Source organism: Setaria italica, chromosome I, assembly GCF_000263155.2.
Source record: "Setaria italica strain Yugu1 chromosome I, Setaria_italica_v2.0, whole genome shotgun sequence".
NCBI lineage: Eukaryota > Viridiplantae > Streptophyta > Magnoliopsida > Poales > Poaceae > Setaria > Setaria italica.
Window position 1 is genome coordinate 29,826,087 of NC_028450.1, and position 21,835 is coordinate 29,847,921.

Consider the following 21,835-nt stretch of genomic DNA (forward strand, 5'->3'; position numbering starts at 1 on the left):
TTAAAATCTCAACCATCCGATCTGATAGGGAAGACGGTCATCGTTCAGTTGATGCATAGAATTTCATGCAACATCCATCAGCACCTCTAATCAGCAGGCGGCGTGATTCTAGCAGCGGCGCTTGAATCGGAGCGATGGATGCGAATCCACGGCGGGCAGCGAGATGACGGCGATAGATCGGGCCGCCGGACTCCGCCAAGGGGAGAACCAGGGACCGGCTGTGCCAGAGAGCTTGCCCGCCGGTGGCCGGTGGAAAGCGGGGGTTTGAGCCCGGCGGAGAGTTGGGTCTTTCGAGGGGAGTGTGTGGGCCTGAGCCGGCTAGCGAGGGGAGGCTGGGCCTCGGCATTTTAGGAGGGATTTCCAATAGTTAGGGTAGGTTTGGTTGGGCGGTGGCTTTTGAAAAAACTGCTATGAGCTGTGGACTGTAGAAAAGCAGCTGTGAGAAAGCAGTTATGAGAAAAACAGAAGACCGTTTGATTAGAGCAATTGTAATTTTTGAATAAACTGTCAAGTGAATCCTACATGTCATCCACAGTCCACCCCACCTCACTCTTTCCCTCTCTCACTAACAAGCGGATCAGCACCTTGTTCTTCCGGTGGCAGGGACGGAGCATGGTAAGGTCCACCCGGGCGATGCATGCCCAATCCAGGGACGACACGGCGACGCACGGCTCGCCGTGGTCGATTGCTTTGCTTTGTTCGAGGATGTGCTGCTTCAGGGACCGGATCTCGTCGGCGCGGAGCAGGAAGTTTCCTCTGCTCTGCTTCGTTATCTCTGGTTTGGATGACGTTGACCTGAGCTGTTCGATCAAATCAATTGTTCAGAGCAGACAAAATGGTGTTCAAGAATTGGGCCCTGTTTAGTTACTCCCAACTCCCAACTTTGACACTATGCAAAAAGAAGATTCCCCATCACATCAAACTTGCGGTACATGCATGGAGTACTAAATGTAGATGAAATTAAAAACTAATTGCACAGTTTTGTTGTACTTTGCGAGACGAATCTTTTGAGCCTAATTAGTCAATATTTGGACAATAATTCACAAATACAAACGAAACGCTACAGTGTGCTACAATGTTGTAACAGTAATTTGGCACCTCCCAAATTCCCCAACTAAACAAGGCCTTGCTTGACGTGATTCATCAAGAGAATGAAATTACCAGGGGCAGCGCCGGCGCGACCTTGCTCAGTACGGAGCGGGCAATCTCGGCAGACTTCGGGTGCCAGATGCCCGCCCAGTCAAACGTCGGCTGCACGAAGCCAGGCGTGGTGAGGGAGCCGTGGCCCTCCCGCGACGCCCCCGTCCGTGGGCCTCGTGACCTACACGGCGAGAACCGGGGTGGGCGGCGAGGGGTTGGGGCGGGCGGCCGGGGGCGAGAGGAGCCAGGGGTGGGAGGCGGTGGGCCTATGCATGAGAAGAAAGAATCGGGGAGGAAACGAACTTGGTATGCTCATGAGCATACCAAGTGATAGGTGGGTAACTTTTTGCTCCAAAAGTAGCTGAAAGAAGGGGAAAGGTACTTTTGATTTTGTACTAGAGCAAAAGCAGATTTTGGTCTAAAGCACTTATAGCTAGCTTTTAGATCCTTTGGTTGGCTTTTGATTTTTGTAAAAGCAAAAATAGGTTGAAAAATCCAACCAAAAACATCATAAGTAAGTAAATTGGGGACTGCTCCTGCTAAAAAAATACTCCGAAGCTAGAATTATGGACATCTAGCCACTGACCACAACAATCCTAGCATCTAGAATCCCAGCTACAATCCTGAGATCCACAGTTCCACAAGGTCTGGATTTTTATTATCTAGAATCTCAGATTCTAAAATCTCTATCTATAATCCAAAATCCTTATAATCAAAATCCAATCCAAACGTGGCATGATTATTCTCCAGCTTACAGAAAATCGGAAACTACATGCAAGAGCTCCCTTAGGTAAAAATCCTGACATGGCCCTGCTTGGGAATTCATGCGCACTAGAAATTAGTCCTAGGAATTTATGTACACTAGAAATTGAAGAATTGGTTGGCAAAGGGGACAATCTAGCGCAAAGACCCGTAGCCCCATGCCTGGACAAAACAAAATCCAAAATCACCGATGGAATTCGCCTCCGGAGCATCACCAGTACTTTAACCAAATTCTGACATGTTATGGCCATGGATACTACGGTAAAAGAATATTTTAGGATCATCATGGGACCACAAATAATCTATAAGCTATTCTTGCGTAGATAATTTTAGATTATTTATGGTCCCAAGATGATCTTTTACCCTACTACCTTGAACCATAATCCAATTTATATAATTTATGAGGCAAACAAACAGGATCATGTATCCTTACCTTCCAACCAGACTCTTCTAAAAAAAGTGCATAGCCTGACGCTACCGCTTCCTCCCCGTAGGAGTAAAGTTATGTGTGTATTAATAAAACTGAGTGTACTGCATGTATACGAGCCTCTATGTTATTTCGCGAAAATAAAGTGCACAGCCCGGGATAGTGTTTTCTTTTTTCCTTTTTCACACACACGCTATGCATTTTGCACTCAGTGTGACAGTATTTTTTTGTTTTCACAATTCCTCCGCAGTATCCACCTTTCATGAAACAACACTAAGGGTGCCGCTCTCTAATAACATGTCAGCAAACAAGAGAACTACGCAGCCTGTGCAGTGAGCCAAAATCAATAGACCAGCAATGTCCTTCAGTCCCAGTCTAACGTGTCAACAACTCCCGCAGGCAGGTCCGGTGTGGACGTGTGATCGTCGTGAATCGTGATTCAACATTTTCATGGTTCTACCCGCTCGATCGGTCGCTCCAACTTGTCACCAACCTTCCCCCGTTCTCTTGTTTTCTTTTCACCGCGCGCAGATGCGAGGATCGGATGGCAAATCATCCTGCTGGTTGTTCCCTGTACGCCATGGCCACGTGTGGGGAGTGCATGTGTGTGTTCTCCTTGGAGATGCAGAGGAGAACCAGACAGCTTCAGAAAAAGAGGATGCAGAAAACAAACGGGGAGAAAAACGATGAGCTCTCTCGCCCGTAGACAGAGCATTCCGTGGGAGACGCCATCCTAGGTTGAAGAAGCTTGTCCATACTGATTTTTGCTACTTCCCTGCGTGGATGGTGATCGATGGCCAGAAATTGCCAAGAGGCCACATGCTCTTCTTCAGATTTTGCAGGTACCTACCATTCCAGATGATGATCCAGATCGCGATGACTGTGTTGGAAACCCGCGTCCTCTGGTCTTTGCTCTTCCAAGCTAGCATACAAACTCTCTCGGCCATTTCTGGAATGGGACTCAGGGCGCCTGCTACTGAAAAGAATCAGAGTACCAAAAAGAAGAACTAACACGTCAACAACTTTCGTAGGCAATTAAACCCCGGTGTGGTCGCCGTGATTCTACATTCTTGTGGTTCTTCTACTTGTCACCAACCTTCTCTCCTCCGTTTTCTTTTCACCGCGCGCAGATGCGAAGTAGGAGCGCATCCCTGGCCCCTGATCTCATTAACTCATCACGCTTCCGGACGTAGCAATCAGAAATTTTCTCTGCACGGATCGGACACCATGAGGCCGGGATCTCGCCGTGCGGCTCTGTGCCTCCTGCTCGTCCTCCTCCTCGCCTGGCACCGCGAGCGCGCGGCGGCCCTGACGCTGTCGACGTCGTCGCGGTGGATCGTGGACCAGGCGGGGCATCGGGTGAAGCTTGCCTGCGTGAACTGGCCGTCGCACCTGGAGCCCGTGGTGACCGAGGGGCTCGGGAGGCAACCCGTGGGCGCGATCGCCGGGATGGTCGTGTCCCTGGGGTTCAACTGCGTCCGGCTCACGTACCCCATCGCGCTGGCGACCAACGCATCGCTGTCGTCGCTCACCGTGCGGCAGTCCCTCCTGGCGCACGGCCTCGCCGAGACGGCCGGCGGCGTCGAGGTCAACAATCCCGGCTTCCTCGACCTCACGCTCATGGAGTCGCTCAAGGCAAAGCCCTAGTCATTTCCTGATAGGATCTACGACAGCTAGCGCTGTTCATTTTGATGATCTTGATCGCGACGCAATGCAACGCAGGCTGTGGTGAACACCCTGGGGGAGAAGGACGTGATGGTGATCCTGGACAACCACGTGAGCAAGCCGGGGTGGTGCTGCGGCGACGACGACGGCAACGGGTTCTTCGGCGACAGAGACTTCGACCCCGACGTCTGGGTCGACGGGCTGGCCAGCATGGCCACCATCTTCGCCGACGTGCCCAGCGTCATCGGCATGAGCCTGCGGAACGAGCTCCGTGGCCCGAGGCAGAACACCGAGGACTGGTACACGTACATGCAGAGGGGCGCGGAGGCGGTGCACGCGGCGAACCCCCGGGCGCTGGTGATCATGGGCGGCCTGAGCTACGACTACGACCTGTCCTTCCTGGCGGCGAGGCCGGTGGGCGTGAGCTTCGCGGCGGAGGGCAAGCTGGTGTTCGAGGTGCACTGGTACAGCTTCTCGGACGCGCGCGCGTGGGAGGCCGGGAACGCCAACGAGGTCTGCGCCCGCGCCGCGCGCGACTTCGAGCGCCGCGGCGGGTTCCTCCTCGCCCGGGGCCTCCCGCTCTTCCTCAGCGAGTTCGGCGCCGACCTCCGCGGCGGCGACCTCAGGGGCAACCGCTACTTCCCGTGCGCCGCCGCCGTGGCCGCCAAGCACGACCTCGACTGGGCCTACTGGGCGCTGCAGGGCAGCTACGCGCTGCGGCAGGGCGTCGCCGGGATGGACGAGGTGTACGGCGTCCTCGACTGGTCCTGGACCAAGCCACGCAACGAGACCGTGCTCTCCAGGATCCAGGCGCTGCAGCGGCCAATCCAAGGTCAGCCCTCAGTTGTTGCGTCACAATATCAGTGCTCCCGACCTCCAGTGGCATCCTGTGCTGTGTCATTTTGATCGTTGGCGCGCGTGCAGGGCCTGGGTACGGCGAGGCGCTGCCGTACACCGTGCTGTTCCACCCGCTCACGGGGCTCTGCGCCGCCGCCTCCGCGGCGGCGGGGACGCTGGAGCTGCGCCCGTGCAACGAGACGGACGCGTGGGCGTACGCGCCGCCGTCGTCGACGCTGGTCCGGAGGGACGCCGCGGCCGCCGGGGGGCTCCTCCCGTGCCTGCGGGCCGAGGGTCGCGGCCTGCCCGCGCGGCTCGGCACCAAGGCCTGCGGCGACGCGCTGTCGACGTGGCGCATCGCGTCGGACTCGGGGATGCACGTCGCCGTCGACGCCGCGCCGGAGCTGGGAGGCGGCACGCTGTGCCTGGACGTGGGCGCGGACGGCAGGAGCATCGTGACAAACCCGTGCGCGTGCCTGCGCGGGGACGGGACGTGCGACCCGGAGCGCCAGTGGTTCAAGCTGGTCACGAGCACGAGGCGCGTCGCGCGCACGCCGCTGCCCACGCTCGCCTGAATGTGAATGGGACCCGACGGCTAGCTAGCTACCGTAGGTGCATAGGTCGGGTCTGATTTGGCTATTTCGTTTTCGGTAACGCTAAGACTCTGACGTTCGAAATCTTAAAAACAATCGGGCGTCTCGATGTATGTTTTAATAGTTAAACTATTATTTTCGCATGTTTCACAAATATTGCATGAAACAGAGTGTTAATGTTGTGGTGGAAATTTTCTATCCTAGGGTAGTCAATTTTTTCGTATATTTTTTTATTGTTGTAACTATAGATTTTCGATGTTGCAAATATTTTTATTCAATGTTACAATGGAGTGTCCGATGGGAAAATTCCCATAAGTGCCATTTCCTTTTTGTCGCTGATCGCGTTGGCTGCGAGGCCGTACGAATGAACACGCTTGGCATACGGCGATCACTACTTGGAAAAATTATTATAAAATGGAGGCTAATATAAAACGCACGCAGGTTTTCATGTGTCGCTTTAGCTCTTCAAAGATTCATTTATTCACATAGAGGTCGGATCCGTGGTGGTTGTGGGACTGTTATCTTCTTAATGAAGTGTTACATGATAGTGTTATAGAACAACCACGTTGTCGAAAAGGATAAGTGGGGACTAACAACGGCTTAGGCTATTCCCATGCTCTCTAGAGGTTGCACGTCGTATGATCAGATAAGCATATACAACCCATTCACTGCGCCTTTATAATGACGTTATTGTTTCATAGGAATGACAAGCCGGATAATTATTGCATGAATTATGTCCAAAAACAAGCCTGTGGTTTTTAAAAGTTGGTTTTCATCTCCGTAAAAATACTATGTATATCTCCTATTTAATTTTTGTGTCTATGCTCTTCTTTATAATAACGTTATTGTTTCATAGGAATGACGAGCTCAACTTCTGTGCAGAGTATGGCCGATGAAAGTGCTAGCAGTGACGTTAACGCAGAAACGATCGAGCCCCGCGGCACTCAGCTGAACAGCGCGCGCGGCCTCGGAGCCCGATTTGGCGACCGGTGAAGTTGAACACTGGATGGGCGTGCTGGTACCCGGGATCCGTGCAGATCGAACTAGCAATCCGGGGTCATGCTGATCCGTACGCTATTCCACGCACAGCGATATGCCGATGTCGCAGTAGCGCTTGGCGAACCACCACGTCCACAAACCCCATCCCCATGCATCCGCACACACGCATGAGTTCATGACAGGCACATGATGCGACGAAGTAGACGTGAAAACTTCCAACAAAAACCTACTTAGAAATGATGAAGATGGAATTGTGAAGCGATGCCCAACCGTAGAGCATCCATAAATGCACTTTTATGGCGAAAGCTGAGATGCAGACTCGTTTAATTTCGTGGAGCTTCATAAAAGGTAACAAATTTTATGAGCACGTGCACTTGAAGACAAATTCTAGAAACTCTGTCTCTATCGCCGCAGATGCACCGGAAAATTGTCATTTTTGTTTGATTCTTTTTCTTGATTGTTTTTGCATCTCCACTTGTGTGCGACGAAGTGCGTATGTGGATGATATATGGATATGCACCGTTTCAAAAGTTTGAATACTTTTAAGGCCCTGTTTGTTTCCACCCTCCTAAAATTTTAACTCCTAAAAGATTTTAGGCAGTTTTTAGGCACCTCCTAAAAGTATGTTTGGTTCCACCTCCTAAAAGTGACTAAATGCAATAATAAAGTGGTAGAATACCCAAAATGCCCTTCCTCCACGCCCCTGCATGCCCCCGCTGTTGGCGCTTGGCCCGCCCGCCGCCGGCCCCGGACCGCCCCTCCGCCGGCGCTGGCCATCCCGCCGGCGCCGCCCCCTCCCCTCCTCCCGCTGGCGCCGCCCCCAACCCGCTACCCCTCTTCCTCTCTCTCTCTCTCTCTCTCTCTCTCACTCATCTCTTCCTCCTCCTCTAGCCTTGGAAATACCGAGCTGAGCAGAGCCCGTCCGCCAGCCAAATCCCCGGCCTCCGCTCCACCATCTTCAAATCGTCACCTCCCACAGCTTCCTGACCCCCTCCTCTTCCCTCTCGACCACTCCTTGTCCGCCGCCGTAGCTCCTGGCGCCGAGGATGTCAGATCCCACAGCCGCCATTGCCGCCGGCCCAAGCTCGGGCGCCGCCGCCGAACACCACCTCACCGGCCTCCTCGTCCCCAACAAGCAGCCAAAACGGGGTCGTGGTGAAGCCCCGGTGCTCCTGCGCCCATCACCGGCCGCTCTCCCTCGCCGTGCTGGTCTCCCGGCACCGCTCCCCATCCGCCGGCCAAGGCCACGGCCGGCCATGCGTTGCCGGCTCGTGCCTGTGTGCGTGGGTGTGTTGAGGGTGCTGGGCAGCGGCGGGAGATGGGCAGCGGTGGCGGGTGGCAGGAGATGGGCGGCGGGAGTCGGGTGGGAGAGAGAGGGGGCAATAAATGAGGGGTAGTGGGAGTCCAGATCTAGTTTTAGGAGGTTTTAGGAGGGGGTGGGGGGACTAAAATTTTTGAGGCTCCTAAAATGTCACTTTTTAGGAGGAGTGTTTGGCACTTTAGGCAGATTTTAGTCACTTTTTAGGAGCTAAGGTTTTAGGAGGGTGGAAACAAACAGGCTATGTTTTTTCCTTTTCTTTTGGGGGTTCACGTGGGGAGAATTTGGTTTGCACCAATCATTCACTAAAAAGGTAAATATTTGCACAGAATCAATTTAGAATCAATTGGTCCTCTAGACTTATCGCGCACACTTTTTATATAGAATAAAATAAAAGAACTTATCACACACATACATCTGCTCATTGGGAAACGCAGTTGTGTGATTTTCATCAGAACTGCGCAAACATGACACAACACACACACACACACACACACACACACACACACACACACACACACGTGTGTGTGTATACATACAAGTACTGTATATATGACACTAGACGTATATGCTTTATCGACTCACATGACCTTATTCACCTCAATCTGCACGTACGTCTTCATGAACCCCTCTAGACTGGGTGGCTTGCTTATTCTTCCGTTCTTCCACAGCTTCGTGCTTCGCCGGCTGGACATCCCCCATGTCAATCCACTTGCCCTGTTCGACACGAAACCGATCCATCCATGAGGTTGGTAAACATGTATCGGCTACGTACGAAAAATATACTAGTTTTGGATGCACGAGCAGTCCCGCTCAATTACGGCTTTAGGCAGCCGGCGTTTAATGGAGCACCCACCTGCGGCCGGCACGGCGTGCCCCGGCTCGTGGCGCTGCTCCCTGCGGGCGAAGCGCACCATGAGGCCGTGCTTCATGTAGAGCGTGGTGTTGAGCTTGGGCTTGACAGCCTCCTGCCCCGGCAGCACCTCCACCCGGAACCTCGCCAGCACGGCCGCCGCCACCGCCTTCATCTGCGTGTAGGCGAAGCGCTTCCCGACGCAGAGCCTGGGCCCGGCGTTGAACACCACGTACTTGTAGGGGCTCTCGGCGCCGCCGGCGAAGGCGCCGCGCTTGTCGAGCCACCGCTCCGGCCGGAACTCCAGGCAGTCGGGGCCCCACAGGACCTTGTCCCGCCCCATGGCGTATGTGAAGTAGATCACCCGCTGCGCCGCGCGCACCGCCGTGCCGTCCGGGAGCACGTCGTCCTCCAGGGCCTCCTTGAAGTCGGCGGGGACGGGAGGGTACAGCCGCATGGACTCCGTCAGGGCCGCGTGGAGGTAGTCCATGCTTTTGCCGCTCTTGTCGTCGGCGTCGGCGGCGCGGACGACGTCGGCGAGGACGCGGGACTCCACGTCCGGGTGGGACGCGAGGAGCCAGAAGAACCAGGCCAGCGCGACGGAGCTGGTGTCGCGGCCGGCAAGGATGAAGCTGATGCAGAAGTCGCGCAGGAACTCGTCGGAGTAGCCCCCGGGGAGGTCGGCCGGCGGCGACGACATGAGCCGGGAGAGGAGGTCGCAGCGGCCGGCCAGGGTCCCCGTCTTGCGGAGCTCGGCGCGGCGCTCGGCGACGGTCCGCTCGGCGAACTCACGGACCGCGCGCGTGGCCTCCACGAGCGCGCGCTCGCTGCCCACCCCGAGGAGGCGCTTGGCCTTCCACACGAAGGGCGGGGTGACGAACCGGGCCAGAGACAGCTCGGTGGCGCGCTCGAACGCGCTCGCGAACGGCACGTCGGGGAGGCCCTCGGCGAGGCAGCCGGCGTCGATCCCGAACGCGGCGGCGCAGATGTTGTCGAACGTGAACCGGAGCAGCAAGTCCTGCATGTCCACGGCCTCCCCGCGCTCGGCGATCCGGTCCAGCAGCGGGAGCATCTTGCCTCGCACCAGGCCGCCGATGGTGCCCGCCGAGAACTCGAGGAACCGCGCCGAGTGCATCTCGGTGCTGGCGGCCCTGCGCTGCGCGCTCCAGGCCTCGCCATCGGCGTTGAAGATGCCCTCGCCGAGGAGCTCCACGAACCGCTCCCGGTAGTAGGGCCCCTTGGGGTAGTTTGCGAAGTTGGTCTTGAGGACGTGCTCGACGTTGGCGGGCACGGAGGTGATGACACCCGAGGAGCCCCCGCCCCACGTCCCGCGGTAATGGAACGTGCCACCGGTGCGGGCCAGCGCCGCCGCGCCCCAGTCGTAGATGTTGTCGAAGTGCGCGACGAGGGCCGGGATGACGCCGACCACCGGCCACATCATGGGCGCGCCCGGCTTGGTGGACAGGCGGTTCCTGACCGCGCTGAAGACGAACAGCACCGCCGCTGTCACGGCAAGGTCCGACACCCGCACGTACTCCCGGAGGAACCGCAGCGCCATGGCCACGAGCTCGCTCGCCATTTCGCTCGCTCTGCCAAGCTGCTGATCAGTGTAGATCGTCTCGACGTGCCAAGATGAGCTAGCTGCTTTGGACGATGCAGGCCGTGAGCTCACCCCGGTATTTATACACGCGAGCGCTCGTGCTCGGGCGGTAGTGTGTGGGCCTGGGGTGGTGCACTGGCTGTCTGGCTCTCGGTAGTTGGTAACTTGGTGTATACTAGCGTGTACGTGTGCAGGGGGTGGAGATCGACGGGTATCCGAATGGGACCCGAGCGGGTGGTGGCAGTGCGTGGTACGTAGCCGGGTAGGGGTGCGCGCGCGGCGGCCGCCGGTGCGGTGCGGTGCGGCGGCGCCGGCAGCAGGCGCGCGGTCTATTCGAGCGGTTAGGGAACTGGGACGGAGCCGGAAGGGATGAACTGCCGCATTGATGGTCTGGATCGGATGCCGCCCCTTGGAACGCGAAATCCCCAAGCGCCCATGCGGCACACTGGGGGGCTAGCTTATCCCTGCCGTGTACTATCCATGCCCTCATGGAGTCATGGCATGGGTTTGGGTTACGGCCGGCCTCTGTTTGGTACGGTGATAGAGCCTCCATTCTATGCTTCAGTCAGGAGCAGTAGCGAGAGAGTGACCACGGAGGGTGGCACAATGAAACGGCCATGCATCGCCCTCGCGTGTCACCTTGGGCCATGCATGTGCACTACCACTCCCTGTATCCTTAAATGTAATGGTTTCCCTACGAATTCAAGGACTTGAAATGGCTTAATCCACACGAATAGACAAGCTTTAATACTCTGTCAGCAGTCATGTCTTTGGTTACCTGAATAAGCAAGAATTAATTGGTCATCTACTACTAGAGTAGGTGCTTGATTGAGTGGTTATATATCTTACACGCACTACTCCTTGTATTTGTGCACCGAGGGCGTGGAAGCTAGCTTACGAGTGTCATACATTTTGTTGTTTTCCCCTCTTCCGACGTTGCTGAGCGTCGCGATTTTGTTGTCTATACCGACGTCGCTGCCAATCCGTTACGTGTAAATCTTGTACTTGTAGCGCACCAGCGCTCGCAAACAGATACCAACGTCGTGAGCTTTGGTCCACTACTATTTGAGAACTCACCTTTCATGCGTTCTCTTTTTTTCCGATTTAAAATTAGCCCGTGACTAAACGTGGCGCGTTACGGTAGGCTGAATTGGTGGAGTTTTAGGGTGTGTTTGGATGGAGGGACGGGATGGGATGGGATAGGGTCATCCCTTTTTTGAGGTGTTTGGTTGGGAGTTCCAGGGTATGGAACCATCCCAGATACGGAATATTCCACGTAGATTCGGGATGAAATGGTCCGTAAAAATTGGCCGGACCGATCCATCCCTGTTCCGCGCCCGCATCCCGCCCACGTCACGTGCCCCTCACGCGCCTCACCCCCTCACCTCCCCATCGCACCGCTTCACCTGCGCCTCATCCCGTTTTTTCTTTGCGACTCTCCCGTTCCTCCTCGGCGACGCCGCGGCACGCACCAGGTGCCTGGTGGCGCTCCTCCGCTCGCCGGTCGAGAGTGCGCCGGCCCAGTGCAGATCCGGTCGCTTGTCTACCATCGCTCCTCCTCGTCCATCCTCTCCGTCTTGGTGCAGATCCGTCCCTGCCGCCGGTCTTCCCCACCGCCGCCGGTCTTCCCTACCGCCGCCGGTCTTCCCCACCGCCGGCTTGTTCCTTGACGCCGACTTGTTCCTGGACACCGGCATCTTCCTCGACGTCTGCTGCTTCCCACTGTCGAAGGATCCCAAGGTACGAAATCCTAGCCATGGCTTCTACATAATTAGTGGCATGTATTCCCTGGAAAATAATGGACTCGCATATATGACATAGTGCCATGTATGTTTATATTTGATTGTTGTATTGTAGATGGAACAGAGGATCAAGGTTTTGATTTGTACTGCTGCAGCCCATATGTTTTTATCAATGATGACAATAGTGATTCAATCTAGGAAAAGGAAGAGGGATGTGAGGAGAGAATGCATTGGTTATGGGCCAATTGAACAGAGGGATAGGATTAGAATGGAATACCTAAATGCAAAAATATGGAAGGACGATACAACTTGTGTAAAAATGCTTAGACTCAATAGACCTCGTTTCTTTCGATTTTGCAAGGTTTTTAGAGATCGTGACCTGTTGAGAGACACCATTCATTTGTGTGTTGAGCAGCAGGTAGCTATGTTTCTAAATACAGTGGCACACAACCTTAGGAATAGGCCAGTTACTACTAATTTTGATAGATCCGGTGAAACAGTGAGCCGATATTTCAACATAGTTCTTCATGCCATTGGAGAACTACGAGAAGAACTAATTAGGCCACCTTTATTGGAGACTCCAACAAAAATTGCAGGGAACCCAAGGTGGGATCCTTATTTCAAGGTGTGAGGAACAACCATATCTCAATTTAATTAATTAGTTACCTATATCATTCCTAATATTTTGTTTGGATGTATTCAACACTAATAGGATTGTATTGGAGCTATTGATGGCACACATGTAAGAGCAAGTGTTTCTAAGGAAATGGAACCTTCCTTTCGTGGTAGAAAGTCCTATCCAACTCAAAATGTTATGGCAGCAGTAGATTTTGATCTTCGGTTCACTTTTGTCTTGGCTGGTTGGGAGGGGACAACACATGATGCTCTAGTTTTGAGAGATGCTTTAGAACGTGAGAATGGCCTTTGTGTTCCACAAGGTAATAGACTAATTTTGTAGCTGAATTTCTCCATAGCACTATGTTGATTGTAGATATGTGACCCATTTGTGGTTCATATGCTAGGCAAATACTACCTAGTTGATGCTGGATATGGAGACAAACCTGGATTCATGCCTCCTTTTCGTGCTGTCCGGTATCATTTGAATAAATGGGGAAGTAATCCAATGCAAAATGAGAAGGAGTTGTTCAACCTTAGTCACTCCAGTCTACGTATCACGGTAGAGCGGGCATTTGGGTCACTAAAGAGGAGGTTCAAAATACTTGATGATGCCAAACCATTTTTTCCTTTTCCTACTCAAGTAGATATTGTTGTAGTTTGCTGCATTATCCACAACTGGGTTATACAAGATGGAAGCGATGAGCTAATCATACAAGAATCAAATTAGCCAGTTCAAAATCACTCTACATCATCATCTGGCCAAGCAAATGAACATGCTGCCATGGTTGGTTTTAGGCAGCAAATTGCTGATCACATGTGGGCAGATCGTCAGAACCATAATGGAAACTAATTTATATTCATATGTATGGACAAGTTTAAGTTTGTACCTTGTTTGTATTCATATGTATGGACAATTTTAAGTTTGTACCTCGTTTGTATTCATATGTATGGACAATTTTAAGTTTGTACCTTGTTTGGATTATGTATGGACAATTTTGCTAGGAATGGAGGCTGAGGGAAAAGGGGAGCATTCTGATGGGAATGGAATTGCTTCCTGGACATCAAACATGTCCACTTTCATGCTTTCTTACCTATCCAATTTGATAGTCAGTGGTACTAGGACATCAGGAAATTTCAAGAAAGTGCACTTCAATATGTGTGCTCGTGCTCTGAATGAACAATTCAAGACCAATCTTAATGGAGAACAGATTAAAAATTATTTGAAGACATGGCAGCGCAAGTACAAAAATATACTTAGGCTTCAAAATTTGAGTGCTGCTTTGTGGGATGAAGAAAATAATATAATTTCTCTTTACCAGGAGCACTATAATGGGTATATTAAGGTAAAATCTACTGCTGAGTACTTAAACATATGTATATTTCAGAGTAGTACTCTACTGCTCTTATATGTGTACTATTAATACATTTGGTTTTTCTTGTAGGATCACAAATCTGATGCTGAGTACTTAAACAAACCTTTGGTGCACTACAATGAAATGTCTATAATCTTCAGTAACACCATGGCTACAGGAAAATAAAAGAGCTCAACTGATCCTCTTGGTAATGAAGATGGTGAAACTGAAGAGAAGGAGGACACTCCTGATGAAAATGGGGCATCATCATATGCTAGTAAGCCCAAGAGAGCGAGGACAATTATTGACATTGAAGATGACAGTACTCTGGTTGGTGTACTCAAGTATGTTGATGAGGAGCTCTCCAATGCTATAGAGAAGGTTGCTGCTCCTGCACCCCCTCCTCCACCCCCTCCATCAGATGAGTTGCCTGAAGATCCGTTTAATGTCCTGACAAGCCTTCCAGGCTTTGAGGAGGCACACATATCATACTATTATGCATATCTGGTTGCTAATCCTCACATTGCTAAGGCCTTCTACAAGCTACCTTTCAATCACAAGTTGAACTATTGGCTGCGACCTTTCTTTTGCTTGTACCACTAACAGTGCACTGTGGTTTCAGTTTGCTTTAATTTTGTTAGCTTTGTGGGCTGTAACCCTCTTAAACATGGTACCATGTGATTGGATTGTGCTCACCATTTTCTGACAGCACCAGTAATACTACCTAACGTAGTGCTAAAGATGGCGTGAGATAATACTACTGGTATGCTCATTTCAGTTACTGGAATGTATTCATATGAAGTTCTGGTGTTCTAGCATGAACTTCTAGCGTGAAATGGTCATGGAGTGAGATGTAGTGCTAGCGTGAACTTCTGATGTGATTACTACCTGATGGCGTGTGATGATACTACCTGATGCTCAGTTATGGCGTTAGATGCAAGCAAGCAATAATGGACAAAACATGGGAGGTAACCTTACCAACTAAACACAATGAGTGATTACATCTAGCCATCCATCCCAATTACTCCAACCAAACATGGGACGAGACCATTCGGGTTGGACTCATCCCTCCAATCAAACACGAAACAGGGATCGTCCCGTCCCTCCAACCAAACATGAGTTGGGATGAGATGGGACAAGCTCATCCGGGATGACCATGTCCCGTCCATCCCGTCCCTCCATCCAAACACACCCTTAGTCCCGGTTGTAAATACCAACTGGGACTAAAGCCCTCCCTTTAGTCCTGGTTGTAACGGCTAGATTTTTTTACCACCAACGGTCCCCCCCTTTTGTCCTGGTTGGAAGCTCCAACCAGGACAAAAGCCTCACCCTTGTATCCTGGTTGGAGTTACCAACCGGGATAAAAAGTTTACTCTGTTGGTAATTCCAACCGGGAGTAAACTCCCAACCGGGACAAAAGTGCTTTGTTTTTGTCCCGGTTGGAATTTTCAATCGGGACAAAAACTCCTACCCTATAAAATCGCAAGACAGAGGTCTCTTCTTCCTCCTTCAGCTTGAGCCACTCCACTCCACAAGACAAAGAGCTTCATCCTTCTCTCCATGGCGCCGAAGCAAGCAAAGGGGAGGTGCTGCCCGATTTTTTTCCTCATTTCCATGGGGATTTCACTCATCCAAAGTGTTGTGAAGGTTAGCTACTTCATCCTCCTTTCATTTATTGTTGTTATGCTTTGTTTTATGCTTTAGAGAGGAAGACAAATGAGTTGGTTAGAATGAGAGAGAATGGAGAGGATGTGTGTATGCAAGCAGTGCTAAGGTATGAATTTTTGTACATAGAGATGGCTTCTGCTGCTGGAGGTAGTGGCGATGGTGGCCCATCGTTCCTCTCGCAGCAAGGGGGAAACCATAGTTGGCCCTCATGATAAGCTAAAGAAAATGAGCACGTGGGAGAAAGCAATGCTTCATTATTTGCAAAGATATCATGAAGATGCTATTGCGGTGGGTCAGAAATCTTCTTTTGGTGGTCATTATGCTCCACCGCCAGTCCCGGGTGTTTCACGTCCACTTAATATTACCGTTGCAGGAGGCACAAATAAACCACAGGATGAGGCTGAGTCAGTGAAATCTTCGTCTTTGCCGTCCAAGGATGCTTAAAGTCCTCCTAGATAGTACTCAGTGGATGGTTTGTCATAGTGTATCATGTTGTTTGGATTTCAAATTTAAATATGTGTATTTCTATCTACATCTAAACTTTCAGCATCATTTGCACTACAAAGTTTGACAAGTTCTCAATCATAAATAGCATCTAGATAAGTCGTAAAGCGTATCAAATAACCATCAATAGGCACATAAAGATGAATTTTGATGCGAAATGGAAATGAGACACTTATTCGCAACAAGAGAACCTAATATTTGTAATTATTGAAGGATGAAGAAACAATATATTACATGCATGCTAAAATTCATATTAAAATTAGCTGTGTACAACAAAAATCCAGTAAAAACATATATAAAATCTATTTTGAAAATATACTTGCTAATTTAATATATTTTTCATGTTTGAAATATGTAAAGTTCTTATTTTTTCCATCCTAAAATCCAGTAAAAACATATATAAAATCTATTTTAAAAAAATAGGCGGGAGACGAAAAATGAAAAATTACCCTTTTGTCCCGGATGCAAATTGCAACTGGGACAAAATGCACCCCCTTTAGTTGCGGTTGCAATTTGCAACTGGGAAAAAAGGGTAATTTTCGCCTCCCGCGCGAACGAACCCTTTTGTCCCGGCTGCAAATTGTAACCGGGACTAGGGGGGTCTTTTGTCCCGGATGTAATTTACAACCGGGATAAAAGGAACCTTTAATCCCAGTTGCAATTTGCAACCAGGATAAAGGTGGGGGGGATAAAAGTAACAGTCGTTTTCTCCCTCCTCCACCCTTCAACACTTAGCGGAATTTTCATCACTCTCCAATATTCGCCGTGCCCATTCGCCTCTGTCGCCGCCCGTTCACCTCCATCGCTGGCCGCTGTGCTCCTCGTCGCCCGCCGCCCCGGCCGCCATCGCCTACGCCTAGACTGCCGCCTCCTTCGTCGCCCCGGCCCGCCACCGCCTCCTCCATCACACCCCATTGTCGCCGCCTTCCTCCGTGCCACCTCCTCCTCGTCGCCGCCTCCGACATCCGCGCTGCCTCCGTCTCCACCGCCGGTGGCCTCCTTGTCGTCCGCATTGCCACTCCACCGCCCCGACCGCCGTCGCTCGCCACCCAGGCCGCCGCCCGCTGTCCCGACCCCTGCCGCCCACCACCCCTTCGCGACCCCCGGCCTTCTCCACATGTACGGCGGGGCCATTGCTTACGCAAGCCCCCGACTTGCTGACGCAAGGGTCCTTTTTTATTTTTTTAGTTAGAAAATTAGTATGATTAGTAGAAAATCAGTAGAAAATTACTATTATTAGTTGAAAATAAATTACTATGATCAGTAGAAAATCAGTATAATTTAGTTCAGATGCTTAGTATAATTTTGTATAACTTTTAGAAATTACTATGTTTTATTATAAATGATTCAAAAATTAGTAGAATTTGTAGTAATGCTTAAGACTTATTTAGTATAACTTCTTAGTATAATTTTGTATACATTTAGTATAATTTTTAGTACATTACTATGTTTTAGTACAAATGCTTCAAAAATTCGTAGAAATTTGTAGAAACACTGCAAATTTGGTAGAATTTAGTAGGAATTAGTAGAAAAACTTGTAGAAATACTTCAAATTTGATAGAAATTCCTAGAATTTAGTAGAAATGTGTAGAAACACTTCATGTAGGATTCATTCAAGACATTTCGTGTAAGTTTCATTTAAGACTTTCATGTAACTTTCTTGTAAGTTTTCATGTAAGTTTCATTGGAGACATTTCATGTAAGTTTCATTCAAGACATTCATGTAAATTTCTTATAAGTTTTATTTCGTGTATGGTTTCATGTGTACGTTTCAATCAGTTTGGTTTTTTTCATGCTTGTTCTATGATTTCATGTATATAGCTTAACATACATGTAACTATGATTTCATATGTGTTTAAAGTAGTTGAGATGGCAGACGACGAGACCGCAAGCTATCTAATGGAGTAGATTATTGCTGGTGGTAGTGGTTACGACCTTCCCGTAACGTACACCGATGAAGAGGGTTCCCAAGCGGACATGTTCCTCAACATGTCCGGCGATAGCAATGAAGAGCCCGAGCCCCAGCAAAATCTTGCCGTGATGGAAAGTTCCAGTGAGGTATATATCATTTCCATTGTTTTACCCCATCTATAATGTCTTATTCATTATTACTATATACTAATTAACGAAACTTGAACTGTTAGCTCTCTGGATCGACAAATTGTCAGAAGCCCCGAGGTCGTACAAAGGTGATGGATGGAAGGCTTATCATCATGGAAGTCACAAAAGAGGGCAAGTCGGTTGCTCCCGAAAACGTGGCAAAAAAATTACCCATCAACATCCTGATGGTGCGAACGATGACGACGACACCCCCCTGATCACCGTCGTCGGGACTAAGAGCCGCATTGAGCAAGGAACTTGCAACACGAATTAAGAAGTCGCAACCACCGCCTCCCAAGCCATGACAGAGAAAGAAGAAAACAAAGGAGCTTAAATTGACTCCCGAGGAATGCTAGGCCCAAACCAAAGAAGAATGCACGAAGTGGTTCAAGAAAATGGCCGAAGAAAGAAAAGCAAAGGTGATGGAGCCATCGCTAGTAGATTGAAAATAATTAAATTTTTTTATAAAGATGTCAGAAGAAGCCAAGAAGACGCTGCCACCACTATCAAACTACGACCGGGCGTTAGTCAAGGCTGATGAGAGGCAAAAAAGGAAAGAAAAGTCATGTTCAAGGGGTACTGTCCCCCACCTCAGCCATCTACCAGAAAAAGAGGCTCAAAAGATAGCAGCAATGCCCTTCGATCAACAAGAACCAGTACTGAAATTCATCCAAGAAACAGGAATGTCCCTTTCTGAATGTCTAGGGCAAGTTGAGCTACCAGCTATACAGCCAGTTGTACCCAAATGAACCTTTGAGCTAGGCAAGTCTCTGGTAAGGCCTGAGTTGGTACGGAAGCTATCAACAACGATGTACGAATTCCATGAATGGTACATGAAGCAGTCTGCCGACGACAGGGAAATGTTCAGCCTTAAGGTAAAACTGATAGATTTTTTCCGCGAAGGCGAGAAAGTCCTGTGGCTGGAATTCAAGGATATGTACAAAGTGTACCATCAGGATGCCCTTATCATCTCTCTCATCAGCACCTGGGCTCTGTAAGTGTCCGTTTATCTATACGTAATTTTTGGCTCATATCCTTAATTTTTGTGCGTGCGTCGCCCTACTAACTTCGTCTTCCATTTTATGTAGGATGCTAATTCAGACGTGCCGATAAGAAGCGTACTTCCATGTTAGCTTCATGGATCCATCTATAGTTAACTAAAACAAGATACGGGGATTAGCCAGAGAAAATGTTGGTGGAAGTATACAATTTCCTGGACAAACAATATTACAAGAGTTACGTACTACTTCCGTACAATTTCAAGTAAGTATGTGTATACCGTCTATTTTCGTTTCTTTTTCCTTACCTGATTAATTTTAGTTGGCTCTAATATGAACATTTATGTACGCAGTTTCCACTAGATCCTCCTAATAATTTAGCCTAATAGAAGTCACGTCACTATCTTCGATTCATTGAGGAAACCACCGAAAGAGTACCAAGACATTCAAGACATGCTAGATTTGTAATAAGTCTGGACCTTTATCGTTATGCAAAAGTTGGTTTCCTAAATTTTCACTAACACTATATCATTCATTATTTTAATCCGCAGCGCATGGGGACAATTCATCAGGAAACACAAAGATCCATTCAAAGAAAAACTTACATGGAACACAGACTTATTAGTACGTATGAAGTTTGCACATTTTGTACATTCTATAGCACGGATATTTCATAACTTGTTTTTTCCCCACTAAAGTGTTTAATATAGGAACCCAGGAAGAATCTATGTGGCTACTACGCTTGTGAGCACATGCACAGTTTTGTGGGACCTAAGGGACTAAAGATGACGCTGCACAACTATAAAGTACGTAAAATAAAACTAATTAATTATTTTCTAGCTCATTATATGTAATTGTTCGTGTACTATTTATATATTTCTAAATTACAGATGTATAATATTCAACACAGCATCTTGGAGAAGAAAAGAATATGAGCAATATGTGAAGATCTCATGGGATTCCTGGTGGATGAGGTGGTAAATCCATAAGGAGAATTTTATTACGACGGACGGAAATTAGATGCACCGAGCAACACCACGATGGGAAGATCCAAGAAATGATCGGGGCAAATTTATATATATACACTAATTGTATAAATACTATGCTAAGAAATGTATATATACTAAGTATTGTATATATATAATTGTATAAATACTAGTTTGATTTCATTATTAAAAAAGTCTTAACTACCAAAGGGTAAGTAAAGGTACATGATGCATGAAATTACAGGCGCTATGCAGGAAGGCACCTATGCATGCACTTTAGTCCCGGTTGGAAAAACTAACCGGGACTAAAGGGGCCTGTTCCACGCATGGCGTGGCAGCCTATTTAGTCCCGGTTTGTTCGGGACTAAAGGGTATCTTTAGTTTCGGTTGAGCGACCCGGGATTAAAGACCTCTCTTTCGTCTCGATTACTTAATCTTAGATAGATTTTCAGGAGATTTAGTCCCTACCAACCAGGATTAAAAGTGAGTTTTCTACCAACCGGAACTAAAAGCGAGTTTCTACCCGCGTACGCTCGGATAAAAAAAAAAAAGAGGGAACTCGCCAAACGCGTGACACGGCTCGCTCTGTGATCTCGTCCAAAAGCAGACGACGCCTACGCGAGTCGAAGCGCGCAATCCCGACGCCGATCCGGCACGTCCCCAGCACGAGCGCACACGTTTTCCCGAACCGCCCGGGAAGCGAGCGATGGCGTCGAAAGGGTCCGCGTGACTGCTCAAGAAAAGGAGCAGAGAGCGCGGGAGGCACTTGTGGCGCGGCCCGCGGTGCACTCCACGCTGCACCCCCCCACAGCTAGCAGACCGGCCGGCGCGGCGCCTCCCGCGTGTGCAGCGTGCTGATGCGGCTCGTGGGAAATCCTCTCGCCGCACGGGCATTCAAAGCGAGATATACTCCGTATTTATGCGAGGCAGTTGTACGTCTGGAATACGTGCAGACAGCTCCATAGGGTTCCACCGAGGAAGGTTCTTTTTTAGTCACAGGGTGAGTGCACTCTTTGTGGGAAAGAGGTGCCGGGAGTACATATCAGAGATTCATAGCTGGGCCGTTTTGGTGAAACAAGTGGTTACCGGCCCGCATTGATCGGCGGTCAATGGCCTTGGTCGCACAATAAATTCCAAGTTTCCCTGCTCGCCGATTCCTCCTCCTCCCAGCTGAACATTTTCAGGAGCCTCGCTGTAGCGCTAAAATGGAAACGACACCTACAACGACCGGCTCTTCCTCCGACCCATCCCATCCGCAGTTCCGCACCGCCGCAGCATTAGCGTTCGTTCCTTGCGTGCCGCCTACGCCTTATTACACCTCTCAAGTCAAGTTGGCTCCATCCGGTTGGAGAAGGAAGCATGTCTGGTGAGTGAACAGAACACGCACAAGGAAAGGACAGGAAAAAAAAGCTATGGCCTAATGGCACGCACCAACCAGTGCAGAGCCAGACAACGGAACAAATGTGGTGATGTGTAAAGCTAAAGCCACATGCTCCACCAATTGCACCAGCCATCCAATCAGACGGAGATCGATCAGAGGGGGCATGGCATGCACTATAATCGCCACGAGCTGGAATTCTAGGCTACTTGCCCCGGTTAGATCGAGCATCCAACCGGACCGACACAGGACAAAGCAACCTCCATGCATACCCATCGCTCGGCGCTCGCAGAAA

At 49.9% G+C, this 21,835-nt stretch overlaps 2 protein-coding genes and 1 pseudogene across 2 annotated transcripts; 2 read left to right on the forward strand and 1 right to left on the reverse strand.

The window, feature by feature from the left end:
* The first annotated feature begins 3,555 nt into the window (after positions 1–3,555).
* LOC101776534 lies at positions 3,556–5,529 on the forward strand. The gene is made up of 3 exons (XM_004954992.2): positions 3,556–3,964; positions 4,052–4,826; positions 4,919–5,529. The coding sequence occupies exons 1-3, from the start codon at positions 3,557–3,559 to the stop codon at positions 5,404–5,406; spliced, it is 1,671 nt and encodes a 556-aa protein (XP_004955049.1). The 5' UTR covers position 3,556; the 3' UTR covers positions 5,407–5,529.
* A 2,547-nt stretch (positions 5,530–8,076) lies between these two features.
* On the reverse strand, positions 8,077–10,234 carry LOC101775847 (cytochrome P450 86B1). The gene is made up of 2 exons (XM_004952925.2): positions 8,598–10,234; positions 8,077–8,458 (listed from the first exon to the last, which is right to left on the reverse strand). Exons 1-2 carry the CDS (start codon positions 10,171–10,173, stop codon positions 8,445–8,447), a joined length of 1,590 nt encoding a protein of 529 aa, XP_004952982.1. The 5' UTR covers positions 10,174–10,234; the 3' UTR covers positions 8,077–8,444.
* Positions 10,235–12,702: 2,468 nt separating this feature from the next.
* Positions 12,703–13,404, forward strand: LOC101777357 (annotated as a pseudogene).
* Positions 13,405–21,835: the final 8,431 nt, after the last annotated feature.

Coding starts and splice junctions, on each gene's coding strand:
- LOC101776534 (XM_004954992.2), top strand. CDS start 3,557: ATGAGGCCGGGATCTCGCCGTGCGGCTCTGTGCCTCCTGCTCGTCCTC. Junction 3,965..4,051: donor CGCTCATGGAGTCGCTCAAG/GCAAAGCCCTAG, acceptor AATGCAACGCAG/GCTGTGGTGAACACCCTGGG. Junction 4,827..4,918: donor GCTGCAGCGGCCAATCCAAG/GTCAGCCCTCAG, acceptor GCGCGCGTGCAG/GGCCTGGGTACGGCGAGGCG.
- LOC101775847 (XM_004952925.2), bottom strand. CDS start 10,173: ATGGCGAGCGAGCTCGTGGCCATGGCGCTGCGGTTCCTCCGGGAGTAC.